We start from the raw sequence: 25860 nt of genomic DNA, 5'->3' as shown, positions 1-25860 counted from the left end.
CTTTCACAATCCTTCATTCTTCAAAGCACCTGCAGGTAGCTCATGGGCACCTGAGAGTAATTTGTGAGGTCTGTAGAAGTTTATTATCCTCACTTTACAAGCAGGCCGAACTTAATCCAAAGCAGTCAGGGAGATTGTCCAAGTCATACATTGGCAGAATTTGTCCTAGAGCTCTGCTCACTTGGCGTCAGGGTAGGTCTGTGGTGCTGTGTCTATGCTTACTCTTGGCGTTTCTTCCTCTGCAGCCCCTGAGAGTCAACAGCCAGCCTGGGCCCCAGAAGCGATGCCTCTTTGTATGTCGGCACGGGGAGAGGATGGATGTTGTATTCGGGAAGTACTGGCTCTCCCAGTGCTTTGATGCCAAAGGTGAGTGTCTGTAGTTTCTCCATCTAGCCAGTTGGAATCTCTGTGCTTTCGGTTACCCACAGTTAACCACAGTCTAAAACTAGTAAGTGGAAAAGTCTCAAACAAGCTGTCTTAGGGTTTCTATTGCTGTGATGAAACATCATGACCAAAAAGCAAGTTGGGGAGGAAAGGGTTTATTTGGCTTACACTTCCACACTGTAGTCCACCATCTGAAGGAAGCCAGGACAGGAACCCGGAGGCAAGAACTGATGCAGAGGCCACGGAGGAGTGCTGCTTACTGGCTTGCTCCCCACGGCTTGCTCAGTCTGCTTTCTTATAGAACCCAGAACCACCAGCCCAGGGGTGGCACCACCCACAATGATCTGGGCCCTCCGCCATCAATCACTAATTAAGAAAATGCTCTACAGGCTTGCCTACAGCTCAATCATAGGGAGGCACTTTCTCAGTTGGGGTTTCCTCCTCTCAGATGACTCAAGGTGATGTAAGATTAGCCAGCGCACAAGCAATTCATACATACATTTTATGTTATGGTCCCCCCATTCTGAGTAATGTGACAGAATCCATCTGTGTCCCATCTAGGTCATCCTCCCTTGGTTCAGTGTGTCCACAGTACATAGCACCCACCTATTTCTTGCCTAATATCATCTTGGTTATCAAATCTATTGTCAGAGTATCATTTGCCTCTCTTCACTTGATGACATAGACACAGTATCCTTTCATATGAAGTCCACATACACCACAGTAAGATATTTTGTGTGAAACATCTCTGTAAGTTGCATTACAGTGTATCATTTTATTTTTCCCCTTTACTGTGGCTGACTTATAAGTTAAATGTTAACGTAGGTGTGCTTTTGTGGGGAAAAAAAAAACAAAACAAAACCATAGTCTGTTCAGAATGTCTGTGGTTTTAGGCATCAAGTGGGGCTCTTGGAATGCATCACCTGTCTCTAAGGGGTGGTGGTTGATGGTCTGCCCAGCACTGCATACTCATAACGGCCTCTAGGGGGCACAGTCAAGCTACTTTTATATGCAGGTAGTCACCATATACATGCAGTTACAAAATTCTTGGCATCTCTAAGTCCTTCTGGCTTGTTCCAGCTCGTTGGGGAGAGATAAGCATTCTTGTCCCCATTCTATAGACTGGGGTATCAGGGGGCAAAGAGTGGCTATGTCTTGCCCGTGTTCAGACAACAAAATCAGTTTAGAGACATGCTGATTCTGGGACCAGAGTTCCTGCCATGACATCATGGTGGGCCATCTGTTTCCATTCTTATTTGAGTGGCATCTTAAGAATGGGAGCCTTGCCTGTCTCTTGTTATATTCACTGAGAAATCACCTCATCGCTGTCATTGGCAGAAGGGAGAGTGGATTCTAAGTCAATCTGCTGAAGAAAAAGTGTCAGATTTGATGTTTTCCCATTGGCTTCAGGTGGTTCAATTCAGTGTCTTTGACCAAGAAGGAGGAGGGAGGGGTCAGGATCATTGAGGAAAATCTCAAGTAAACAAGAAGTCTATGCAGCTTTTATTTGCTCTTCGTCTCCCACCAGGCCGTTACATACGCACCAACCTGAACATGCCTCATAGCTTACCTCAGCGGAGCGGCGGGTTCCGAGACTACGAGAAGGATGCTCCCATCACTGTGTTTGGGTGTATGCAGGCCAGGCTAGTGGGTAAGCGACTGCACAGATTCTCCCGGCTCCGTCAACAGACCCATACCGTGGGTGTGCAAACACACTTCTTGAGGTTTTCCTTATTTTTTTTTTTTTTTATTTTTTTAGTTGGATTTTTTGAGACAAGGTCTTACCAACCAGGGTGGGCTAGAACCTCCTATTTTCCTGCCTCAGCCTTCTTTGGGCTGGGACTACAGTTAGGCCTCTGCTGATTACGGATGTGGTCGCTACGGAGGAATGAGAGAAGGCAAGATGGGTGTGGTATACTTACGCCACTGGTCTAGTAGATTCGTCAGCGGATAGCTCAAGACAGCAGCCTCTGCCAGCTTGGTGTAAGAAGAGGTGGGGGTGAGGAAGAGGTGCAGGGGCGTTGCTGAATTGGCACAGGCCCAGTGATCTTTTGAAGCTGTTCAGTTCTTTGAAAGTGTTTTCTCTACTGGCTGTGCAGAAACTATGCTCTGTGCTACTCAGTCATTTAATATATGTTTATTGATCATTTACTTTGGGCAAGTTCCTGGACTAGGTCACTGGGACCCGGGTGTGAATGGAAACACATGTATGTGTTGTAGATGACTATCAAACTATACAGCTAATTGAATAACAAACTGCACAGAGTATGAGGAGAATATAAAAAAGAAAGAAAAAGGATGGAAGGAAGCAATGAAGGAGGGAGGAGGGAAGGAGAGAGAAGAAAGGATGATTAAGAAGCAAGGTGAGCTGGGGCTCACATGGGAGTCATCTGTAAAGGAGGAACAGAAGGTAGAGAGAGGTGTTCTTGGTGGTAGAGAAGACAATATAAACAAAATCACAGAAGTTAGACATAGCATCAAGAGATCCCCACAAGCGAGCGGTTCGGTGAATAAGGGCACTTACAACCAAAGCCTGGTGACCCGAGTTCAATCCCCAGAACCTACATAAAGGTGGGAGGAGGGAGCTAATTCCATAAAGTTGATTTCTGAACCCCCCTCTCTCTTTCTTTCTCTCTCTCTCTCTCTCTCTCTCTCTCTCTCTCTCTCTCTCTCTCTCTCTCACACACACACACACACACACACACACACACACACACACACACACACACCACCACCACCACCACTAATAATAAATACTTAAAAAATATAAGTAGCATTAAGAGTACAGGGTACAGGAGAAACTGGGTGGTTGGTGGTGCATGCCTTTAATCCCAGCACCTGGGAGGCAGAGGCAGGTGGATCTGTGAGTTTGAGGCCAGCCTGGGCTACAGAGTGAGTTCCAGGACAGCTAGGGCTGTTACACAGCGAAACCCTGTCTTGAAAAAATACATATAATAATAAGGAGTACATATAAATAATTATGTATATAATAATAAAGAGTACAGGGGTGCTGCGAGCCCTTCTCATTTCTAAAGCACAAGCTGAGTCAGGTCAAGAGAAGGGTCTGGCAAGGGAACCGAGTCCATGGAAGATATTGGCACCACATGGAGACATTTAGAGTTCACCTCACAGAGAAAAGAAGGGACCCACATGAGGAAGCATTAAAGCGTTAGATGGGTTTCTGGTGTTCCAGAGTCTGCCCAGCTGAGATTCGGGTTAGCACACTGGAATTAGAACCAAGTCTGACCACCCTCTCCCTGTTATCACAGAGTGGGTTTGGGCTTCTTCCTAGTAGAGGTCAGAGCGTTACCCTGTTTGTAGGCCTCCCCAAGAGGGCATTTTGTTGCATGCTGGTACCAGAGAGAAAGAAAGAGGCATGAAGAGACCTCTTTCCTGGAAGCAGTGATGAGGGATCCGGCTGACACCCTGGCTCTCTGTGAGCTCCTGCTGGGAATGGGAGGTGTATGGGTCCACTTGGCACGGTTCCATCGAGGGTCAGGATGACGCCCAGGAGACGCTATCATGCTGACTCTCTGTTGATTTGCTCGGCAGGTGAAGCCTTGTTAGAAAGTAACACCGTCATTGATCACGTTTATTGCTCTCCATCCCTACGCTGCGTTCAGACTGCACATAATATACTGAAAGGTAAGACTCGGCTTGGCAGAGGTCATGGCGTTCATCCCGCTGTTTCCTGGCACTTGCTGAAGAGTTAAGGAGCTTCAGAAACTGGAAGTTCATTTTGGGTTTTTGGGGGGCCTTTTGTTTTGTTTGTTTGTTTTTTTGTTTGTTTTTGAGACAAGGTTTCAAGGTGACATGTAGCCCAGGTTACCCTCGAACCCACAGCAGTCCTCCTGCTTCAGCCTCCTAAGTGCTGGGATGATGGGCTTGAGCCTCCATGGCTTCCACAAATCTGGAAATTTTATTGAGGATTCTTTCACAACGTAACCAACCTTGCACAAAAGTCAGGCCCCTAGTAATTTAATCCAGAGCGTGGGGGCGGGGTGATACTAATAATTTCCTCTAAGAATTTTAAGCTGTCTTGGATGGATTGTGGCTGTATAAATTATTCACACCCTTTACAGACATGATTCTTTCTCTTCACATTTAAGCAGTTGGATCTGATCTGTTGTGTATCTTTTGTGTACAGCGGCAGCTGAGCTGGTAGGGGTTCCACATCATTGACATCTTGCTTTCTTCAGTTAATCGGGAAAACTTATTTATTCACTTACTTTGTGAGACATGGTCTCCCTGGGTAGCCTAGGCTGGCCTGGAACTTTGTTGGCCAGATTGGCCTCAAACTCACAGAGATCCACCTGTCTCTACCTCCCTAGTGCTGGGACTAAGGCTGCCAACCTCTGTGCCCCACAGACTGGGAAGGCTTTAAAGGCTCCATCGCTGTGGAAGCATTGAACTCTCACCCTAAAATCCATGGCACTTTGCGTTAGCACTCTCCATTCTCACTCCATTGGAAGGAAGGGGGGGTGGTGCTGGGGAGCGGGGAGTTGGATTGAACTTGAGCCAGACAAACAAATGAGCCAGAAATAAAGAAGCCAGCGAAGAATTTGACACAACACTTGAGTCCTCTGTTCTTTAACCTTCAGTAAACCTCCCTCAGCACAGAGGCATCTCTGTATTTGCTGTGCTCAGAGAAACTGGACCAAAGGCGGTGTAAAGAGAGCTAAGTGAATCAAAAGGGAAATTTTTCTTCTCCGAGAGAATCACACTGTGATAAAAACAGAACTTGTGCACTGTCACATGTAAATATTCAACACCGGGTTCCCTACAGACAAAGCGAGGAATTTATGTGATGTTCAAGTACAGGGTTAGCTGCCGTACAGTAGTGGATGCCATGAGACTAGCTGAAGGTTTTGAGTTTGAGTTTTGTTTTATAAGACATCATGGAATTTAGAAAATGAGTGTGTGTCGGGGGAGGGGGGGTGCGCACCTCTAATTCCAGCACCCCAGAGGAAGCCCAAACAGAAGGATTGAGAATTTGAAGTCAGACTAGGGTACATAGTGAGACTTTGTCTCTGACAGTAGAAAGAGAGTCACAAGCTTGGGCAAATTGAGTCGTGACTTGTGGAGAGGAGAGTTTCTCTTAAATGAGGTAATGGCCAGCCAGAGTAATAAATGCACATGTTGGTAAACAAAAAAATTATTTTATTTTTTAAACACATGCTTTGTGTATAGCTGTACAATTTACATACTAAATAAATTTACAATTTACACTATCTAACACAAATTTTATAAACCTTGTCCAAACCTGTGTGCTTACAACTTAAGTGATATATTGAGTCTAGTAGGAATCACTGACTTATAATTAAAAAGATTTTTTTGAGATTATAGTATAATTACATCACTTCCCCCTTCCTTTCCTCCTTCCAGACCCTCCCACTCATACCACCCCGCTTTCTCTCATGACCTCTTTCTTCATTAGTTGTTACACACATATGCATGTGTGTTTGTAAATATGTAAGTACGACCTGCTCAGTTTGTACAGGGTTACTTGTACATGTTTTCAGGCCAACCATTTAGTATGGGACAGCCATTCCATATGCTCTTCCCGGGAGAAAACCACCTCTCAGCATTTCCCAGCTGCCCACAGTTCCTTATGTAGGGTTGAGGCCCCATGGGCTTCCCCCCCCCCCCCGCCCCCGCCCCGTCATGTCTGTTGGTGTCATCTTTGTTCAGCTCATGTTTAGGCGGCTGGTCATGTCTGTGAGGTTTTATGGGTATATCTTCTGATATTCCTAGGAGACACACCCTTGTAGCAAACTCTTGTTTCTTCCCATCTTTCTGCTCCCTCTTTCTCAATGTCCACCTGAACCTTAGGTGTCCAAGTATTTTGTAGATGTATCTTGTGGGACTGGGCTCCACGGTTCTGGACTTGATTGGCTGTGGTCTTCCGTACGTGTTTCATTTGTTGCAAAGAGAAGTTTCCTGGATGAAGGGTGAGGACTATGCTTGTCTGGGGGTATAGGAGGAATATTTTGGAATGTAGCTGGGAGTTGTTCTGATTTAGTAAACCAGTGGTTTCAGGTTTCCCCAAGACCCATGACTTCACCAACAGGTCTTAAGTCCAATTAGAGTGTTCCTGGCTACTGTGCTACTGCTGCTACACCGTTAGGGTTGTCTTGCCATGCTTATCATTGTGGTTGTAGACAATAGAACTGGGTAGAACTTTTGGTGGCTTCCCGGGAGCCTTTGGAAGCTTACATGGTACATCCTGCTCTGACTGGTAATTTTTGTAACAGCGTGCCCTGTGGTTCATTTTTCCACCGACAATTTAGTGAGCCTTCTTCATCTTCATTTTACTTCATCCCCAAGGTTTACAACAAGACAATCACTTGAAGATCCGGGTCGAGCCGGGCTTATTTGAATGGACCAAGTGGGTTGCTGGGAGCACATTACCGGCATGGATACCTCCGTCAGAGTTAGCTGCGGCCAACCTGAGTGTTGATACAACCTACAGGTAACCTCTAACTTGCTGTCTCCCTAGGACCCTGTGTCCTGCACTCTTACCACGCCATGTTCATCTAGCAAATGGGGAACCTCACCAGGTCTCCAGGAAAGTTGTTCATAGTGGTAGAAATGAAGCTATGATTTTAGAAAACAAAACTGAGCGAAAACCCCGTGTTTCCCTGTGTTGAATGCCAGCATAAATTATGCTCTTACCTCACCCACTCTTACGTTCACTTTCCTAACTTTATTCTATCTACTTCAGTGTAGTAGTGAAGCCATTTCATATTTTAGGGACACACACAAATAAGATGGTCATAAAACAGTGCAGTGGATGTGGGAAGTAACAGTGTGTCACCTTCCATTTTTACTTTAAATTTTCCGAATCACTTGCTCTCTTATCCGTTTAAGACAGGGTCTCATTATGTAGCCCAGTCTGACCTGGAACTCATGATTCTCCTGTCTGTCTCCCAACGGCTGTGATTACAGGCATGGGCCACCATGTCTGGCTTCCACTGGATTTTTGATTCTTCTTTCTGTGTTCATTTATTATTTCTGTGTTCTTAGAAAGTAAAAGTAAATAAACCCACCCAAACAAACACTTGGAGGAAAGACCAGAAATCACCACCATTCCAGTAGGAAATGAAACTCCTCTCTCTTAGAGCAGAATTGGGCAAAGTGACCAGTCTCCATAGAATTTCCTTCCTTGTGCTCTCTGTTGGCCTCTCCTGTCAAATACCTGAAGTGTGAATAATGCACTGGGTTCCTGGACAAGATGGGAGAGAGTAAATATCCTTCTCCGCATCCCCTCTTCTGCTCTGTGGGTAGGAACTGAGATAACCCAGTGACTCAGCTCTGGGCGACTCCCTATCTTAAGGGGATTAGCTTTCCTTAAACCTAACATTAAATCGGACTCGTCGCTAGCACACCTCACATGTTCTGTCCTCTCTCTGGCCACTGTTTTTCTCTTCCTTGGGGGAAACAGCAATAGAATATCATCCCCATGTCAATGCCATCTCCTTTCTGGTTAGGAAAGAGGTCAGGTTACAGCCGACATTGGTAAAATAATTCTCCCTATCTCCATCCAGCCCCATCCAAGTCATCTTGGGGTGGCTGGGTTTTAGTTTCCTCTGTGCATGTGTTCTACACTATTTGCCAAGATGACCTACAAAGTTCTGCAAAGACATTCCCGCTGAGCTTTTCACTGCACGCCAGATGTGTCCCCAGGCCATACACCCACGTGTTGTGCAGGCAGGATGAATGCTGGGAATTGCAGGATCAAACATGATCCTTATTCTAGGGTTTCTTTTCCATTTTAAAATTCAGTGTAACATTTTCTGTCAGTTTTGAGTGGGACTAGGAAGCCTCTAATTCCATGAATAAGTTGAGAAAGCCAAAAGCAAAGCATATGAGACGCAATATGGTAGAATTAACCACTATGTCATAAATGGCACCAAATAAATAGGCCAGTAGTTCTCAACTTGTGGGTCAAGACCCCGCAAGGGTCTCCTAAGACCATCAGAGAACACAGACATTTACATTACAATTCATAACAGTAGCAAAATGACAGTTATGAAGTAGCAATGAAAATAATGTTATGGTTGGGGGTCACCACAACATGAGGAACTGTATTAAAGTGGTGCAGCATTAAGAAGGTTGAGAACTGCTAGAATAAACCTTTGGAGTAAGTAAATGAAGCTCAAATGGGGACACGAAAAACAGTCCCAAGAGTCAATATAATCAGAGTCAAGCATGCTCTGCTTAAAGAGCCTCTGGGACTCAGTAGTTAAGGGCTCCTGCGCCTGCTGCTCTTGCAGAAGACCTGTGCTTGGTTTCCAGCACCCACGTGACTGTCTGTAACTCCGTTTCCGAGTGATCGGATACCTCTTTGGACCACCTCATGCTCCTGCTCACACGTGGTATGCTTCGATACACTCGGCCGCATACACATAAAAAATGAATGAATGAATGAATGAATTTTAAACAAAAAAGTGTCTTGACTCCTTGCAACAGGGCCATGCAGAACAGGAGGGAAGGACTGGAAGCTGTGCCAGGCTAGTAACTCATAGCTGGGCATCATCCACAGGCAGCAAGAGCAGCCTGCGGGCTGTGTGTAGAAAGCAGGCTAGGGAGCTGGGCCAAGAACACAAGAGAGAAAAACAAAAACAAAATAGTCTGCCAACTGGGAAGCACTTCAGAGCAGGGCACAGGGCCTGACACTTGGCTGTAGTGGGAGGGCTGGGGAGAACAGGGGACTGAAGGAGGTCATAGATGTGGGGTGCAAGTGGGGTGAGCTTTGAATGCAGCTCAAGGCAAGGCCTGCACTACAGATTGGACCAGGGCAGGTGGGAGAAGAGGGTGGCCATGGGAGAACCATCAGGGAATGCTTAAGTTCCAGATACAGTAAGTAGCTGAAAGCTGACCTGACTCTAAAAACAATACAGGGCTTTGTAGGCATAGTTAGCTGTGTGATAGGTCCTGCTTATAGGAGAAACCTAGACTCTGCCTCCTGGCCATCGGGACATCCTTCAAGATACTGGGAGAAGCCAAAGGCAGGAACAGATAAAGAGCTAGGTTCTAGGATCCCATTTTTCATTTACACAAGTCTCAAATATGACAATGTGGTCTCACCCATGAAGTGACTCCCTGACCATACAACGTGGCCTTTTGTTCCAGAATAGGGGAGAGAGAGGAGCCCCTGGGAGACAGGATAACAGCAGTGATGGTGGAATTCCATCAGAGGTAGGGGTGGACAGAGAAGGCCAGGAAGAGGAATTCATCCCAGAACAAAGATGTCCATCCTTAAGTGCTGGTGACTCTGGCCTCTCCGTGTCCTCCAGGGAAGAGTTGGGGGGTGAGCATCAGTAAGTTTCCTGGGATAAGTGAGCCTGTTGAGTAAAGATTAGGAAAAGCAAGTTTCCTCCAAGCACAGAAGTATTGGCTTCCCTGATGGTAAAATAGAGCACCGAATGGGCAGGCTTTTGGTTTTGTGTTTGTTTGATTGGTTGCTTGACTGATTATTTGTGTGATTGATTGACTGGTTGTTTGTTTGGTCTCTTACTTGAGAGAGCATTTTGCTATGTAACCCAGGCTGGCCTTCAACAGTCACTGACAGCTCTCCTGCCTTAGCCCCGTGAGTGCTGAAATTTCAGATCTGTGCCGGCGCACCCAGCTATGATGGGTGATCTTGAAGAGAACACTGTCAGAAATTGTCCTGTGTAAGAAGTTCATAGGTTCCATAGGGCACATCCAAGACCCAGATTCACATCTCAGCTCTTAAGAGTAGCTAAGGACGGGCTGGAGAGATGGCTCAGTGGTTAAGAGCACCGGCTGCTCTTCCAGAGGTCCTGAGTTCAATTCCCAGCAACCACATGGTGGCTCACAACCATCTGTAATCAGATCTGGCGCCCTCTTCTGGCCTGCAGGGATTCATGGAGGCAGAACACTGTATACATAATAAATAAATCTTTAAAAAAAAAAAAAAAAAAAAGAGTAGCTAAGGACTCAAGTCAGCTGTTGCCTCGGAGCTGGTCTGGTTGCCTAGAGACTTAGGATATGTGCAAATGTTGCTGGAAAAAATGAAAGAATGCAGGCCATGTACTTTCAGAGAGCTCTTAACACATGGGGGCCTCCCAGTAAATATTTTTCATACTAATTTTAACAGTAGTGATTTTAAAATTATAATCAAGATGCCATGTGAATTTTGAGAGCTCAACACGTCTTGCACCAGGCACCACACACTCAACAATGAAGGACACAAGAAAATGGAAAAGGCACGGGACATAAGATAAGACAAATATTTCATGGACCAGAAACTCCATAAAATAAAGGAGGAGAAGCAGGCCAAGGTGGGCCCCATGGGCACTGGTGACTGGTCACCATGATGACTACTTTGATTCCTCTATCAAATGCCTTTGTAGATTGTATCACAGTTATGGTTTCCATCTATAGCCTCCCTACCTGGTCCACTCAGAGAGCTTCTCAAGTGGAGAAATGAATTCATCTTTATGTCCCTCGGGCTTTTCCTGGTGCTGGGTGCATGGACACAAAAGAAGTGGCCGATGGAAATTTCATAGGCCGGCCAATAGATGGACGGCACACCTGCTTTTCAAAGCTCTCTTTTCAGCTCGTTGTGAATAAAGCTGCCAAGGAAAGCTTGGGCACTCCGGGGGTTCTATGCAGAGGGAGCTCATCTCCACCTCGCTTCCTGTTAGCCAGGTGGTTAGGACCCTCAATGACCAGTATTGTCAAGAAAAAGTATGCAGTCTGCTTAAGTGTGTCCCTGTGGTTAAGACATTCCCTGGATGCCTCATTTTTCCAGTGGGTCACTGTGAGTGACCCTTTGGCTTTTAAACCTCAGCATCTGCCTGATGGCAATTCTCTTCCCTGCACCTCCTTCCTTTCCAGAGAAATGGATAAACAGAAATATGAGATCTTCCAAGAGGTCTGGAAATAATGTCGAGTGACATCATTTCTTTATCTCAGGATCAAAACATCAAGATGTTTCCTTTGTTCCCTTTTCCGTTGCAGACCTCACATTCCAGTCGGCAAATTGGTGATTTCCGAATCCTATGACACCTACATCAGTAGAAGTTTCCAAGTGACGAAAGAGATAATAAGTGAATGTAAAAGCAAAGGTAGGTAGGTGGCATGGTTTGGGACTCCATCTTTAAATATGTGAGCATCTCTCCCTTGTGATTTATGAACTGTTCGGGATGTTTGAATTTGCCTTTTCAAGTTTAATAGGAAAGACAAATGCTTCCAGGTTCTCTGGTGGAGCCTTTCACATTCAATCTGTGATGTTCTATGAGGATCTAACATGATAGGCATTGCACGGGAACCCAGTAGATGCTATCGCACTGTTAAGTACACACAGGAACCCAGTAGATGCCATCGTGCCGTTACGTAACCTGGGCCCTGCACTGTAGCTAGTCATTCTGTATCCTGGGGAGGGGATGCCCAGTTATAATTTCCAGAAGTCCTATAGAATGATACCACTTACCTGCAGTGATCCAGGATGGGAACATCTACACACAAACTCACCCACAGAAATGCATACACTGCCCCCCGCTGTCACTAGCCCAGAACAGTGTTGGGTAACGCTCAAGTCTGTTTGCACCTTGGAGACTGGTCTCAGTTGACGACATGGAGGACCAACTGCCCACCATGAGTTTTAGGTTAACCTGTTTATACCCAGGGAGTAAAAATTGTAACTATGTACATGCAGATGGTAACAGTGGGTAGTCCTGGGCAACTGAGGGTGGCTTTCCCACATTTCAGTTATTACTGATAAGCTGCTCGCTACCATGGAGATACGTGAAGCGTGCTCTCAACTGTGAGGTCTCAAATGCTCACCGTTCTGCAGTGGTGACATTTAAAACTGTATTCGAGGGGCTGGGTCAGGGGCTGGGCCTGCGGATGTAGAGTGGTAAGCTTGTGGTGTCTCGATTTCGGTGATAGTTACACGGATATACATGTGAAGGCATCACCAAAAACCATGTGCTCACACACAAAGCGGTGCTGATGAGCCTGGTGAGATCAGAATCGTGAATGGTACCCACATCTATTTCCATGGTTTTGATGGAAAACCACTGCATGAAACATGGAATTGTTGGGGAGGCTGGGTGAAGGGACATGAGACCTCCTTACCTCAGGAGGGCATGGGAATATAACTTCCTTTAAGTTCCGTAATTATTTCTACTTTTTATTTTTGAGAATAATTTTTAGTTCTTTTTAAATCATCATACAAGATATTAGATATTATTATGACATGCAAGGTATTTGATATTATTATGAACATTTTCAAGAGAAGTGTGTTTTAGTGGATTCTCCTCCCCCAAATTTACCTATTGATTTGCCGTGTCCAGGACATGATGCGTGATAGAAATATTCTACCACTGAACTCTATCCCTAGATTTCTTTAAAATTTTTAATTAGCATATAATAATCATGCATATTTATAGAGTGCAATGTGATTTCAGTCTATGTATATGTGATGCATAGTGAGCCAGTCGGGGTAATGAGCCTCTCTCGTTTCCTAGGAAATAACATTCTGATTGTGGCCCATGCGTCTTCCCTCGAAGCCTGTACCTGCCAACTCCAAGGCCTGTCCCCTCAGAATTCCAAGGACTTCGTACAAATGGTCCGGAAGGTAATTCACTCTTGCATTTATGGGGCCAGCGGTACTTTGTGTTTTCATAACCTCTCGGTGACTGGCTGATAGCTAATTTCCCTGAAGCAGAATTTTCTGCTGAGCTGAGAAGACTCGTTTATACCGATTCACTCAGCTAAGATGTGTTCAGGGGAACTCTGTAGGGTATTTGATTAGGATAGCATAAGAGGAAAGGGTTTTATGGAGGAAGCTAAGAACTGTAAGTAATGAGGGAATAAGCCGAGGTAAGTACGAATACAGCCGAGATCTTAGCCTGAAGAGAGGGCCCCGCAGGCAGGCCAGGAGAAGCAGCATGTGAGAACAACTAGGCTGAGAGATAAGCTCAGGACCAAGGCAGGACAGAGGCCCCAGGAGACTGACCTTACCCTCCTGTCTGGATTCTTCCATCAGCTACATCCTCCACACACCTCTTTAGGTGAGGAGGCGGCTGTCTCCTTTCCCTTCTAACAGAGACTCTGGTTCAAACTCAATCACAATTTTCTTATTTAAAAAAAAGGTTCACTTAGACATGCATCCATCCCCTTAGGCTGTAAGCTACCAGGGGCAGGTTGGCTGTCTTGTTCATGGCTGTGCCTCTGGACACAGAGCACAAAACTAAGCTCTGAATTGCCATGACAGCCTAGGGTGTCTTCTCTGAATGTCACAATTGCACATGCTGTGCTCCCCACAGAAGAGAAAACAAGGTTGACACATTTTTGTCTTAACTTGTTTGTTTGTTTGTTTGTTTTTTGAGACAGGGTTTTTTTTTGTTTGTTTGTTTGTTTTTTGTTTTTTTTTTGTATAGCCCTGACTGTCCTGGAACATAGACCGGTAGTTCTCTGACCTCAAACCCACAGAGATCTGCCTGCCTCTCTTGAGTGCCGAGATTAAAGGAGACACATTTTTTTTTTAATTGAATAGTCAGCTACGTGTGGTGGCACAAGTCTATAATCCCAGTCCTTGGAAAATAGATCCTGGATGATCAAGACTTCAGGATCATCCCTAGCTGCATAATGAGTTCAAGGCCAGTCTGGACTACATGAGACCCTAACTCAAAAAACTTGGATAATATTCTTTCCCATTATGCCCAAATACAATGTAAGAAGTCCTTGCCTTTTAAACTTGATATGCGATCTGGAGTTTAATCCTAGGTACAACTGCATTACTCTAGTCTCTCTCCAATACCGAGAGCAACTGTGGTCTGAAAATACAGTATTATACAGTCAGATACTGGCAGGGTGGGAGGTGAGCACATTCACATAACTTCTATTATAGTATATTGTTAAAACTGTTCTATTTATTGTTGATGTTTGTCTTACTGTGTCTAGTTTCTAAATTAAACCTTATCATAGGTGTGTAAATATAGGGGGAGAAAACATAAACAGGGTTTGTTACTGTCCGGGTTTCAGACATCAACTCTGAACCCAGAGTGCATCCCCATGGTTAAGGCACTGTGCATGCTTCTACTCTCGTCCCCCATGCTGTTGCCAGCAACCTTAGTCACCTAGTGGGGTGCTCACCATTGACCAGATCCTGCTGATCAGACCTAACATGGTTGCCTTAGATTTACCAGTCCCATCCATTTAGGAACGTTTGTTGACTTGGAAGGTTTTCCATGTCTGCCTGTGTGCTCTGGAAACACTGTGTTTGTGTCAACACCAAGGTTAAGGCATTAACTCTTGGTCCTGTGTTCTTTGCTGCTGTGACTCCAGATCCCATACCTAGGCTTTTGTTCCTGCGAAGAACTGGGAGAGACTGGAATATGGCAGCTGACAGACCCGCCCATCCTTCCCCTCACCCATGGACCCACAGGGGGCTTCAACTGGAGAGAGACCTTGCTGCAAGAATAAGCCGCCTGAGAGCTGGGAAGAACTGGCCTATTGCAGATGAGTTCTCAGGATGTTCAGTAGCAGGGGAAGAGCCCACCCTGCATTCCACGTGGACAGCTCAGAATCATTTAGCATATTTCTTTTCACGCTTAGGGGTCTTACAGTGAGACTGTGTCAATGAGACAATGGCATGATTCAGAAGGAGAAAAAAAAATCCGTCTTCTCTGGACTTGCCTAGCTCACATGGCTTTGGAGAATTGTCTTCCTAAGCTGGGGCACCTGCTGTCGCAGAGACTACCATCCTTCTTCAGGCTATGCATGGCTAAAGAGCCTCACTCTTCTCCCAGAGAGCTGCCCCCACCCTCCGGAGACATGCAAGGGGAAGGACTGTGTGTCGAATCCAACTGGGGATGGGATAGTCTTTTGTACCCCGTTGGCAAGTTAGGCAAAGCCACACTGAGGAGCACTTTGGTGGTTATTAGAAACCATAAGACTAGTCCTCGGCTCCTACAGCAGATTCCATCCCCAGCAGACGCCATTCACTAGCGTGCAAGGCTTGAGGACTCCAGCATTCACCCTGGGACCACCACTTGACCTCCAGAGCAGCCTGGCCCTTCATGCTCTGTCTGTGAAACAGGGAGAGAAGGACTTTTGCTCTCCCAAGCACTTTGAGATACTCAGGGGGAAATAAAGAAAAATGGGTGACGGATTGAATGGGAGGTATGGCGACTTGGAGAATTATTTGTCAAGTTGAAATTACCCCTGTGATAGCCCGATGAGCTGTGAAAGCCCTAAGCCAGTCTGAATCAAGATCTGCCCTTCCACCCAGGCTCTCTGACTGTGTTAAGCAGTTAAGGAGATTGACATCTGGAAGGATGTATGTTCGATTCATTCTTTGGATCAGCAAAAAAAAAAAAAACCCTTCTGTGCAATATGGATATTTTAGAAGCTATCCGAGGGTAGAGATGTGCACACGCAGTCTGTGTCTGCTGTGGCAGGAAGTCCCTAGGTAAACCCGTTCTAGGTTCCTTAAGGAGGTCAGGAGGCCGACTGGGACGACGGCAGTTACACAGCGCAGCTCCTTTTGCTGTCCTCGTTATTTGCTTTTCTGTAATAATTTAAAGTAGACGGAAGGTAGGGCTGCTTGAAGGGAGTTGGCAGTCACAGCCTGTCTGTGGACCCTCGTCACAGCTGCTTCCTGTAGTTAGAGAGAGTGTGTGTATTTAAAAAAAGAATAAATGACAATCAAAGCAAAACGTCACTTATCACTGTCTATTTAATTGTGTGAATAGCCATTAGGGCCCCAGTCGTAGCCTGGTATCAGATAGGTCACTGTGTAGCGTGTAAGACACTTAGAGAAATATTTCGCCAGTGTTCCATTTGGGTAAATAAGCTGTGATTTTTGCTAGTACAGAAAGAACATGGGCCCAGCTTCCGGTGTGGATGGAACACAGTGGTGACGTGTTTTAACCTTAAAATATCTTGGAGGAAAGACTCTGAGTAAAAGTCTCAAAGGGAGAGTCACGGTGCGGCCACTGTGATGTCCCTGTCACTCATTTCTCTGGCATCTGTAGTGAAGCGAACCACTGTTCACTCGGATCCAGAATGATTCACCACTACCGCTCCGGATTTGGCGTTCCCAGTAAATATCAGAGTTCCTTGATTCTGTCAAGAAGCCATGGATAGTGTCTGTGACTGGAAAAAAAATCCTCCTAGGTTTTCCCCTCAGCCTCTTTCAGTTTTCTTAGCCTTAAGTGTCCAGGTAGATGAATCACTTTGATTGGGCCACATTCCATTGTCCTTAATTCAATATGGACAGAGTCCTGGGCAATTTTGACAGAGCCAAAGAGGACAGGATCTGAAGTAAGTTTCTGAATAACTTAAGTGGAAAACTCTTGAGTACAGAAACATTTAATTACCTAAATTGCTTATCAAAATGGCTGGGTGAGCTGTATTCAATTAGCATCTTATTGCATGCTGGCCTACTTAAAAAAAAATTAAACATTGGGTCCAGCTGAGCAATCCTTTGAATCACATTGAATCTGTGTGTAAAGAGACATCCGTATCATCAGATTTCATAACCATACAAAAGTTCTCTGCTGGCAGTAGACCCTAAGTTGTAGTGAGTTCTTTTTTATCTGTGGCTCATGTTTATTAGCTCAAATGATATTTGGGAGAAGGAATGAGTTGAAGACAGGGCAGAGAAAATAAAAGAAAATTTTCATGCCCCCCCCCTTTTTTTCAAGTGTTGGAAAGCTCTCTGATATCTGAGATACACCAAGGGAGGTGAAATCAGTGAAAGGGTTTATTATGGTATTACACGTCTCAGCAGCGTCCGTCTTTAACAAGCGTGCGCATGCTCCAGTATTCTTCCTGGGTAGGACTTTGTCCCCGTGGTGGTTTCTTCTGTGGACCGGCTGGAATCATTGGCAAATGTTAATGCACACACTGGGACTGTTCTTTTCCCAGGCTCTCCTCACCATCGCTGCCTGGCTATGAGGAGCCCTTTGCTTCACCCCAGAGTGACAATAGCATTTAGATAAAGGTGTCTTTCCCTTTGCATTAAGATTCATGCGAGCTGAATGGCTGATTAAGTGGCCAGCTGATGGCTGAGAAAAGAGCTTATTTTTTACCCTCCAGTGAAAGGCCTGGGAGACTTTCTATACTTCTTATTTTAATTATACTTTAACCAAAGAATTATTTTAAAGTAAGCTTATATTTGAAAGATGATTTTGCAATAAATAAATAAATTATTAATTACAAGCGTGCCTTCTGGAGCTATGTGGGTTTGGTACACTGCTGTTGATCATTTTTTTTGCCAGTTTTGTTTGGAATACATGTAGATGGTCTTCCTGCTGTGTGTAACTCTGCCCTAGGTGTATTTTTTCCCCCTCTACGAGCTGTAGTCCTGTGAAAAGGAAGTCTTTTATGTCAACTATCTAATGTCACGGGGAGCTCAGTGAATGGCGACAGGGAGAGAAGTTCCTGTCTTACTGCCTTTGTAGAAAAGTTTGCTTCCGTGCCCCAAGCCTGGCATTCCTCTGTAACCCAGGCGCTGGGTCTCACTTCACAGCGGTGATGAATTGCTCTTTTGAATCTCCTCTCAGTATATCCATGTGTTAGAATACAGATGAGCTTCCCACTGAGCTTCGCAGGGTCGGCACAGTCAACTGTACCAAATCTGCACAGAGCTGGATAATGAGACTCCCGGAGATTTGCATTTAAATTGTCATCCGGCACATGCCAAGTGAGGGGGAGAGGAGAGGGGTCTAGTATGATGAGCCTGTGCTGCTTCAGGGGACAGACTGGCAAGGAGGGCAGGGGACAGCCTGACTTGAACATCTGTTCAGGTGACTGTCCATGTTACAAAGGCATTGGGGGGAGGGGGGTTGTTAGGCGAGTGCTTTTCACCATCAGACACACACCTGAAATCGGATTTGCTTCTGTAACACTTCACCACTGATTTCTGGGAAAGTGACCATAGGCATTGTCTCTCAATGCCAAGAACTGGACTGTTACATACACTGTTACGTCTAGTGTTTGGTTTGCTGTGTGTAGGTTGAAAATTAGGGTCATTCGTAGTCAAACAATATACAGTCAATTCTCAAAGACGTTTTTCCTGGTACTCCTTAGCCGCCATAACTTGCACAGAAATGTTGCTGCTGTTCAACTGTTGGAGGACTCTGTACGGGACAGATGTGTATAATGGAAACAATGTATACTGGAATAGATATGTATAATGGAAACAATGTATACTGTTTCCTGGCTCGCCACCAAGATGAGAGCAGCATCCCAAAACTTTTGAGGTATGTGTACACCATTCTGAACCTGCTGTGTTGGAAAGGCTTGTCGGTTTCTTTCTCACTTGTGGGACTTTTGTATCACTTCTTTTCTATGTGATCCCGATGTATTTATTTGGGGAAAAGTTTGTAACTACAAAAGTAGAGAGAAAACCACCCCCAGCCGTACTGCCGAATTCCTTGTACACCTCCTGGGGCGTTTGCGCTTGCTGGCTGAGAAGCTGATCTTCCTGGTAGAGCTGTGACAGCATTGTGAGCAGTTCACCGAATTCTAGGACCATATCCGCTGAAATGGTTCACAGGTGATGTAATAAAAAGAAACTGTCCTCGGTCAATCCAGAGCAACTGCAGATTAAATCCTGAGTGTGGTCTCTTCCTGTCATGTCTTCGGATGGTCCTGTGGTCACTGTGACTGTGCAGGTGACCGTTAAGAGTGTGACTCTTCCAACGGAGGGTCAGGGGGATGCTAGCTGCTAATGGAAAGGGGAGGGTCCTTTGGCAGCTCTGTGGATCTCCGGTCCTTTCTGGTGAGGCATCCAGATGGAGCGGTGAGAACCCAGTAGTCACTGTAAGAGTATGCTCCATCTTTCCTCCAGTTTATCCTAGGCAAACTGTAGGGGACACAGGATACCTGTCCACCAACTGATCAGGGCCAAGGCTTCTATGACAAATAAAAATTAACAAGAGAAAAATAGACAAGTTTAACTTTTATATAGCATGGGAAGCTTCATAAAGAAACGAAGACCCAAGACTCAGAACACAATGAAGCCCAACCATATACATGTACATAACTGGTTTGGGTTATGTTTCTGACACAGAGACTCACATAGCCCAAGCTAGGCTTGAACTAGTTTTATGGCTTTAAATTCCTGGTCCCCTGTTTCCACTCCCCAAGGCTGAGGATTACAGACTCACACCACCACACAGGGCTAAAGCCTAAATGTTTTAATGCTAAGTTTGAGGGAAAATGGACGGTTGCGGAGAAACACAGTAGAGCAAATAACAGGATCTAATTAATGGTAACAAGTTGCCCACGGCTGTGCTCTGCTTGGGCTCTCCTCGGTTCCCCCCTGTCATCAGAGACGAGGAAGCCCCCTTGTCTCCGTTGTTGAAATAGTCCCTCTCACGAGAGGGTTCTGGGACCTGCTGGGTGCGGGCAGGGCTCGGAACATCCTTTGTAGGTTTTATGACCTGCTTTGGGGAATAATGGCCTGGGTGTTAGGAGTGACCTTCTTGCTGTCATTTTCAAACTCCATCTTACAATCCTCAGTTATACCAAATTGACATATTTGAGGGGGGCAGTTCTGAACCCCATTGGTATCATTCCCCATCAATGACCACTTCAAGAAGGTGTGATGTGCCAAGCATCATCCACGAAACAAAAACATGAAAGACCCGGGGGGGGGGGGGGGGGGGGGGGGACACGGGACGGGACACAAATCTAGCTCAGGCTACAGTCTATACTCATAGCCTTCATTTCTAAATTGTATGTTAAGCTAATAAGATTTTAAAATAAGCCGTGAAAGCAAATTTGTGCCCAGGACATGAATACAGATTTTCATCTACAAAGCCATCCATAACCCCGCAGGTCCGCTTCCTGAGGAAACATAACAGCTAATGTTGGGGTCTACATAAAAGACCAGGTTATGTTTAGCCTTCTGGCTCATTCTCAGCTCTTCTCCGCTTGAAAGATTCCCAAACTCATTTTGCCCTTTTGCGATGTGTGCAAAAGCTGGCTGCACATCCAGAAAAAAAAAAAAAAATCACTCAGCATGCTTCGCATCTGCTTAGGCTGACATCAGCAAAACGCGGTGCTTCTGTTGTGTGTGGGGGTCTGGCTCATTGTGAGTGGGGTTTGTTAGAGTCTTTGTGGAGAAGACTGCATTCTCCAGAAACACACATGTGAACCCCAGATTGCTTGCTTCTGGCCAGGAAAAGACGTCCTGGCCTGTTCAGCTTCTGGCTGCCCTTGTGTTCTTGGGGCTGCCCCCAAGGCCTCCCTATTGCTGGAGAAGGCCAGGCTACTGCAGGTGATGTTTCCAGAACCAAAGCTGGGCATGCCCCTGGCTCAGGTTGGCTGTGGCGTGCCTCCCTCTCACCTCACCTGTAACTGACCACAGTAATGACTTCCTTTCTCCCTGTGTCCCTCCCTCTTTTCTTCCTTCCATCTTCCTTCCTTATGTCCCTCCCTTTTTCCTTCCTTCCTTCTTCCTTACTTCTTTTGCCAGTGTGCTTTGAGGAATCAAATGGGAGGATATAAAATAATTGATACCAAATGTCAATGATAACAAAATGCTACATGCTGATACATAGATGACTGCTTTTCTAAGGCCAAGATAAAACTCTTGGACTGTCCCCCTTACCTGGGAATATGAGGGGTGAGGGATGAAAGCCTCATTCATACAGACACTGTCTCTTTCTTTTCCCTGTAAGTGAGCTGCTGAGGAAGAGAATGGTGAACGTTGATGTGTTGGTTAGTGTCTGTGGGGATCTTGTGATTATTGTTGTGGTGATTGGGGAGTTTGTCTGAGGCACACTTGAGGTGAGTGGAAACTTTGACAGGACCCACCAGCCACTATGATGGAGCGTGGCTTTGGAAGAGATATGGGGCAGGAGATGCTCTCTTGGGTGAGATGCTCAGGAATAGAGACCCTAAGAGGGTGACCATTGAACGAACTAACTGGTCATAGCAAAGGACGGTACAGGAATATTTGGAGGAGGTTCCCAATGCAGCATTGAGTAGTAGGACTGTCTGGGGGTTTGCTCTGTGGCCTTTATGGGAAGAGTAAATGCTAAGGCACACCGTGGTGAAGCGTGGGGATGTCATCTGAAGCTCATGGAGTCTGGGACAAAAACTAGTTTCTCTGATAGTAGATTCGGAGATGGGGCTGCCCCAGGACTAGCCAAGTGACAGGTAGCATTCACTGAACATTTGTATTTATCATGCTCTGACTCGTGCAACATTTATTTGTTTTGTTTATTTGTTCACTAATTTACTTGTGTGTGTGTGTGTGTGTGTGTGTATACATGTCCATGTGTGTCCAGGTATGTGCACATGTGTGTGGAGGCCAGAGAGCAATGTTGGTGTTTTCCTCAATATCTTATTTTTTTTTAAATGATAAATCTTATTTTTACTTTTATTTGAGTGTGTATATACATCTGTCTGTGTGTATGGGTGCCCACAGAGGCCACAAGAGGGGAATGGATTCCCTGGAGTTGGAGATAAAGATGATTGTGAGCTGCCTGATGTGGATGTTGGGAATTGAACTCAGGTCCTCTGCTAGAGCAGCCAGTGCTCTTAAACCTCTGAGCCATCTCTCCAGCCACTCCACATTTTTGTTTTTGACCCAGAGTCCCACTACATAGCCCTAGCTGGCCTGGAACTCTGTATGTGGAGACTAGACTGCCTCTCAAGGGCTGGAATTAAAGGAATGCAGTCTCTCCCTGAACCTAGAGCCCTCTGACTTGACTAGCCTGGCTGGTCAGCAAGCCCCGGGCATCTTCTTGTCTCTCTCTCCTCAGTGCAGGGTCCATGTCTGGCTGTTAAGTGCCTTCAGGGATCAAACTCAGTCCTCGACTTTGTGGTATCAGCCACTTTGCCAAGTGAACCATCTCCTCAACACCTATGCACCTTCAATACTCTTAACAACCCTACCATTCTGATGCAGGAGAGAGGAAGCTCACTCTTAGAGATATTTAATAGCTTGTCCACAATCACATGACACAGTCACATGATGAAGAAGCCCTAAAGCTGAGAATCAATAACCAATGTGCTTCCTGGGGCCCAGACTAATAGCCTAAATCTTTTTATTTCATTTTGTTTGTTTGTTTCTTGATGGTTTGGGTTTTGAAATAGTGTCTTGCATGTATCCCAGACTGGTACAGAACTCCATATGTAGCCCAGGCTAGCCTCAAATCCTGATTCTCCTGCCTCTCTTTCTTGAATACAGGGATTAGACATGCACCCACCATGCCCATCTAAAACTGTTCAAGAAACTTCACAAAAATGTTGCAGAAGTCAGGACACCAGTGGGACATAGTTAGAAATTCCTGACTTCCCTCTAAAATCTCCTCATTTACAGGTTAAGACATGGGGGCAGTCACCTGTCTGTGAGCTGGGACCTGAAAGTGGCCTTGGCTGTTCTGCTGTCAATCATTGAAGCTACAATCTACCCCCTCCTCTTCCTTCTCCTTTTCTTCCCTGTCTTCTTTTCTTTTTCTTTTTTTCTTTTCTTTGCTCAGGTCCTAGGGATAGTCAGGGCCTTGGGCATGCAAAGCAGGACAATTTTCTTCTGAAATCAACTCGTATTTGGTCTGTTTCCAGAATCATCTATTTGATTAAATTAAACCTCCCACCTCCCTAAAAGCTTAGGGCTGGATTTCCAAGTAGAAGTTTTAAAGGCGGAAGCCTAGTTGTAAGTTTTGTTCTAGTTTCACCCCCAATACTGAGACAAACACCACAACCAAAGCAACTTAGAGGAAGAAGGGATTTATTTGGCTGACAGTTCCAGGTCATCGTCCACACTGAGGGAAGTCAGGATAGAAACTTGAAGCAGAAAACACGGAGGTACACTGCATGCCAGCTTGCTCAGACTCATGGCTAGCTAGCTAGCTTCCTCACACATTCTAGGACTACGAGCATATGGAATGGTGCTGCCCACAGTGGGTTTGGCGCTCCTCCGTCAATTAACCAACAATAACTCCTCATCATTGGCCCATAGGCCAGTCTGGTTTGGGCACTCTCTCCACAGAGGTTCCCTTTTCAGGTGACTCTAGCTGTGTCACGTTGACAGTGACAGATAACTAGGGCAGTGCCCTTTTCCAAGCTGACCCATCCTGCCATGGTTGTTGAGATGCAACCCAGCCACCTAGATCTGAAGATCTCTATACCCAAAGGTGCTCAGGGTACTGTGTTTAATTCGGATCTCCCAGTCCCTGTGGGCCATGGTTATTCTTTTCATCTTACAGATGGGGAAATTGATTCCAAGAGACAATAAATATGCTAAGGTGATGTGGCTGCTATTGACCAAAGTGTGGGTGAGGAGGCAGGCTCCATCTCTCTCATATCTACTGTCATCTCAGGATCTTTGCTGCTCCTGAGAAACATTTTCTGGACCCATGATTTTGAAAGCTGGTGGTCTAGCTTAGAAACCCTACAGAAAATTTTACAGCAGTACTGTTTGGGTGGGAGCTCCACCTCATCCCTGGCACCCTGGCATCCCTATACCCAAAAAGTCTGGGATGTTCTGGTGGAAGATCCACCTCAACTCCCCTCCCCCATCTCTTTCCCTAAACCTGCCCCTTCAAAGCCTGCCAAACACAGCTCCTCCCCCAGAGAGGCTCACGACCACTCCCACAGGGTACATAAGCTGCATCCCAGAAAACAGAAATGTGGTTCTTCCAGTCTCTCATCCCAGTCTCCTCTCTGAGGGGCCAGGGAATCATCTGGCACCATATTACCTATTAAACCTGGGCTTTTCCTGATTCGGTCTGATTTGGTTTAATTTGGATTGCTGCATCAGCAGAGAGGCTTTCAGGGTGCAAAGACTTATCAAGTGCTTGGAGAATCCTGCCCCCAGTGTGAGTTAGCAGCAGCAGCTGCTGGGAAACAGGTGAGCCCACCACTGTGTGTGGCTAGGAAAGGCCAGGGTTCTTCATGACAGCGTGAAAGGTCAAAAAGAAAGTGAAGGCCCCCTTATAACTGCTACAAAAATCCCAGTAGCATCTTCCTGTGGGGAAATCCTGTTTGGTCTAACCCTTAAGATGTCCATCTGTGGCCTATTTAATAGTTCTTTCCTCCTTAGCTTTCACCTCTGCCAACAGTTAAACCGGAATAATGATGGGCATTGGAGAGGATGCTTGCTTATCTAAAATCTGACCCTCTTCATCTTCCCATCTAATGTTAGTCCTTGGGAGTCACGAAGCAAAACACAAAGATCTCGTGAAATGGAAACCACAGTCACAAATCGGTGGACACTGTCTCTTGACCTTTTGTGGTTCTTGTGGAGAACTATGGCCTTTCCCAGAAAATGTCCCTTCCAAACGTGCCTCTTTGGTGTAAGGATGGTTTTGAGCTGAGGCACCTAAGAAGAAGATAAAAATAATCATCAAGATAATAAGTAGTCTCTGTCCTCCTCCTTCTTTGCTAAAAAGCAGGGCATCTGTGTACGAAGGTGTCCTCCTCCTCGGGCTCTGAAGACACGGGTCATTTGCTGGGGACAAGTTTGGGCCCTTCCCAGCCTCCAGAGGGCACCAGAGGAACTTGGTAAAAAGCTTTATTAACCAGCCTTTCTTACCTGTTCATTCCCCACACATTGCCCAGACTCACTACCCTTTTATAATATGTTGCAACTTCTCTAAAACTCCATTGTTCCCTCCTAAAAACGCTGTTTTAGAGTTCTAAGCCACCCCCTTGAGACTTGTTCCCTCGCTGATGTCTCCCATGCACATGCATGTTTCAAGTACACACGAAGACCAGTGATTTTCCTCTTCTTACTCTATCTTTTGTTGTTAGGTTCCAGCTACGTACGTAGAAAAGGAATGGGGAAACTATTTCTCACTAATGAGGCCTCCCACCTACCCTTAGGGTGGTCACCACATACACTTCCATTAGAAAAGAGTTGAAAGGTGCTCCTTGACCACTGGGGCCCTCCTTCATCATTTCTCTCCACCCACTGAACAGTCACAGTCTGTAATTTTTCCCCATTGACCACTTGTGAGCTGTGGGCTGAAGTGGAGTTGAATGAGCAAGTGGGAAGGCCTTCACAGACCACAAGGACACGTCATACACCAGCTTGCTTTGCAGCATTTCCTTTGAGGACTGTTCTCAACTTCTGGGGCTAATGGACTCTTGTGACATTAAAAAGTTTTGTTGTTGTTTAAAGATTTTTTTTAAATGTTAAATTATGTGTATACATGTGCTCTCTTCCCCCCCCCTCTCTGTGTATGCATGCGTGTGTGCATGTGTGAGTGCTTGTGCCCTTGGAATCTAGAAGGACATCAGACTCATGGCTTCAGACACACAGTCCATCATGGCTAGATTAGAGTGGCATGGTAACCAGAGGGTTACTACCCATAGCAGCAGCAGTATTTGCTGTTTATTCATATCGTGGCTGGCAGGAAAACAAAAAGCTAGACCAGAATGAGAGATGACTGTGACCTCCGATGTTTTATTCCCAATAGCCTATGTAGACCAGCTAAGCACCAAGAACCAAAGTCTGCACAGCCAACACAGACC

General features: G+C 45.7%; 1 protein-coding gene across 2 annotated transcripts in view; it reads left to right on the top strand.

The window, feature by feature from the left end:
- Ubash3b (ubiquitin associated and SH3 domain containing B) overlaps positions 1 to 19000 on the top strand; it is a 150176-nt gene extending 131176 nt beyond the window's left edge. For both annotated transcript variants that reach the window (XM_006981234.4, XM_042280717.2), the window contains exons 8-14: positions 246 to 366; positions 1913 to 2035; positions 3937 to 4029; positions 6712 to 6856; positions 11374 to 11480; positions 12885 to 12994; positions 14707 to 19000. In XM_006981234.4, coding sequence (XP_006981296.1) covers positions 246 to 366; positions 1913 to 2035; positions 3937 to 4029; positions 6712 to 6856; positions 11374 to 11480; positions 12885 to 12994; positions 14707 to 14844 — 837 coding nt within the window. In that variant the 3' untranslated portion in view covers positions 14845 to 19000. The remainder of the gene's footprint in view (positions 1 to 245; positions 367 to 1912; positions 2036 to 3936; positions 4030 to 6711; positions 6857 to 11373; positions 11481 to 12884; positions 12995 to 14706) is intronic.
- Positions 19001 to 25860: the final 6860 nt, after the last annotated feature.

This window comes from Peromyscus maniculatus, chromosome 7 (assembly GCF_049852395.1).
Source record: "Peromyscus maniculatus bairdii isolate BWxNUB_F1_BW_parent chromosome 7, HU_Pman_BW_mat_3.1, whole genome shotgun sequence".
Lineage (NCBI taxonomy): Eukaryota > Metazoa > Chordata > Mammalia > Rodentia > Cricetidae > Peromyscus > Peromyscus maniculatus.
This window is presented reverse-complemented; position numbering and strand designations above follow the sequence as displayed.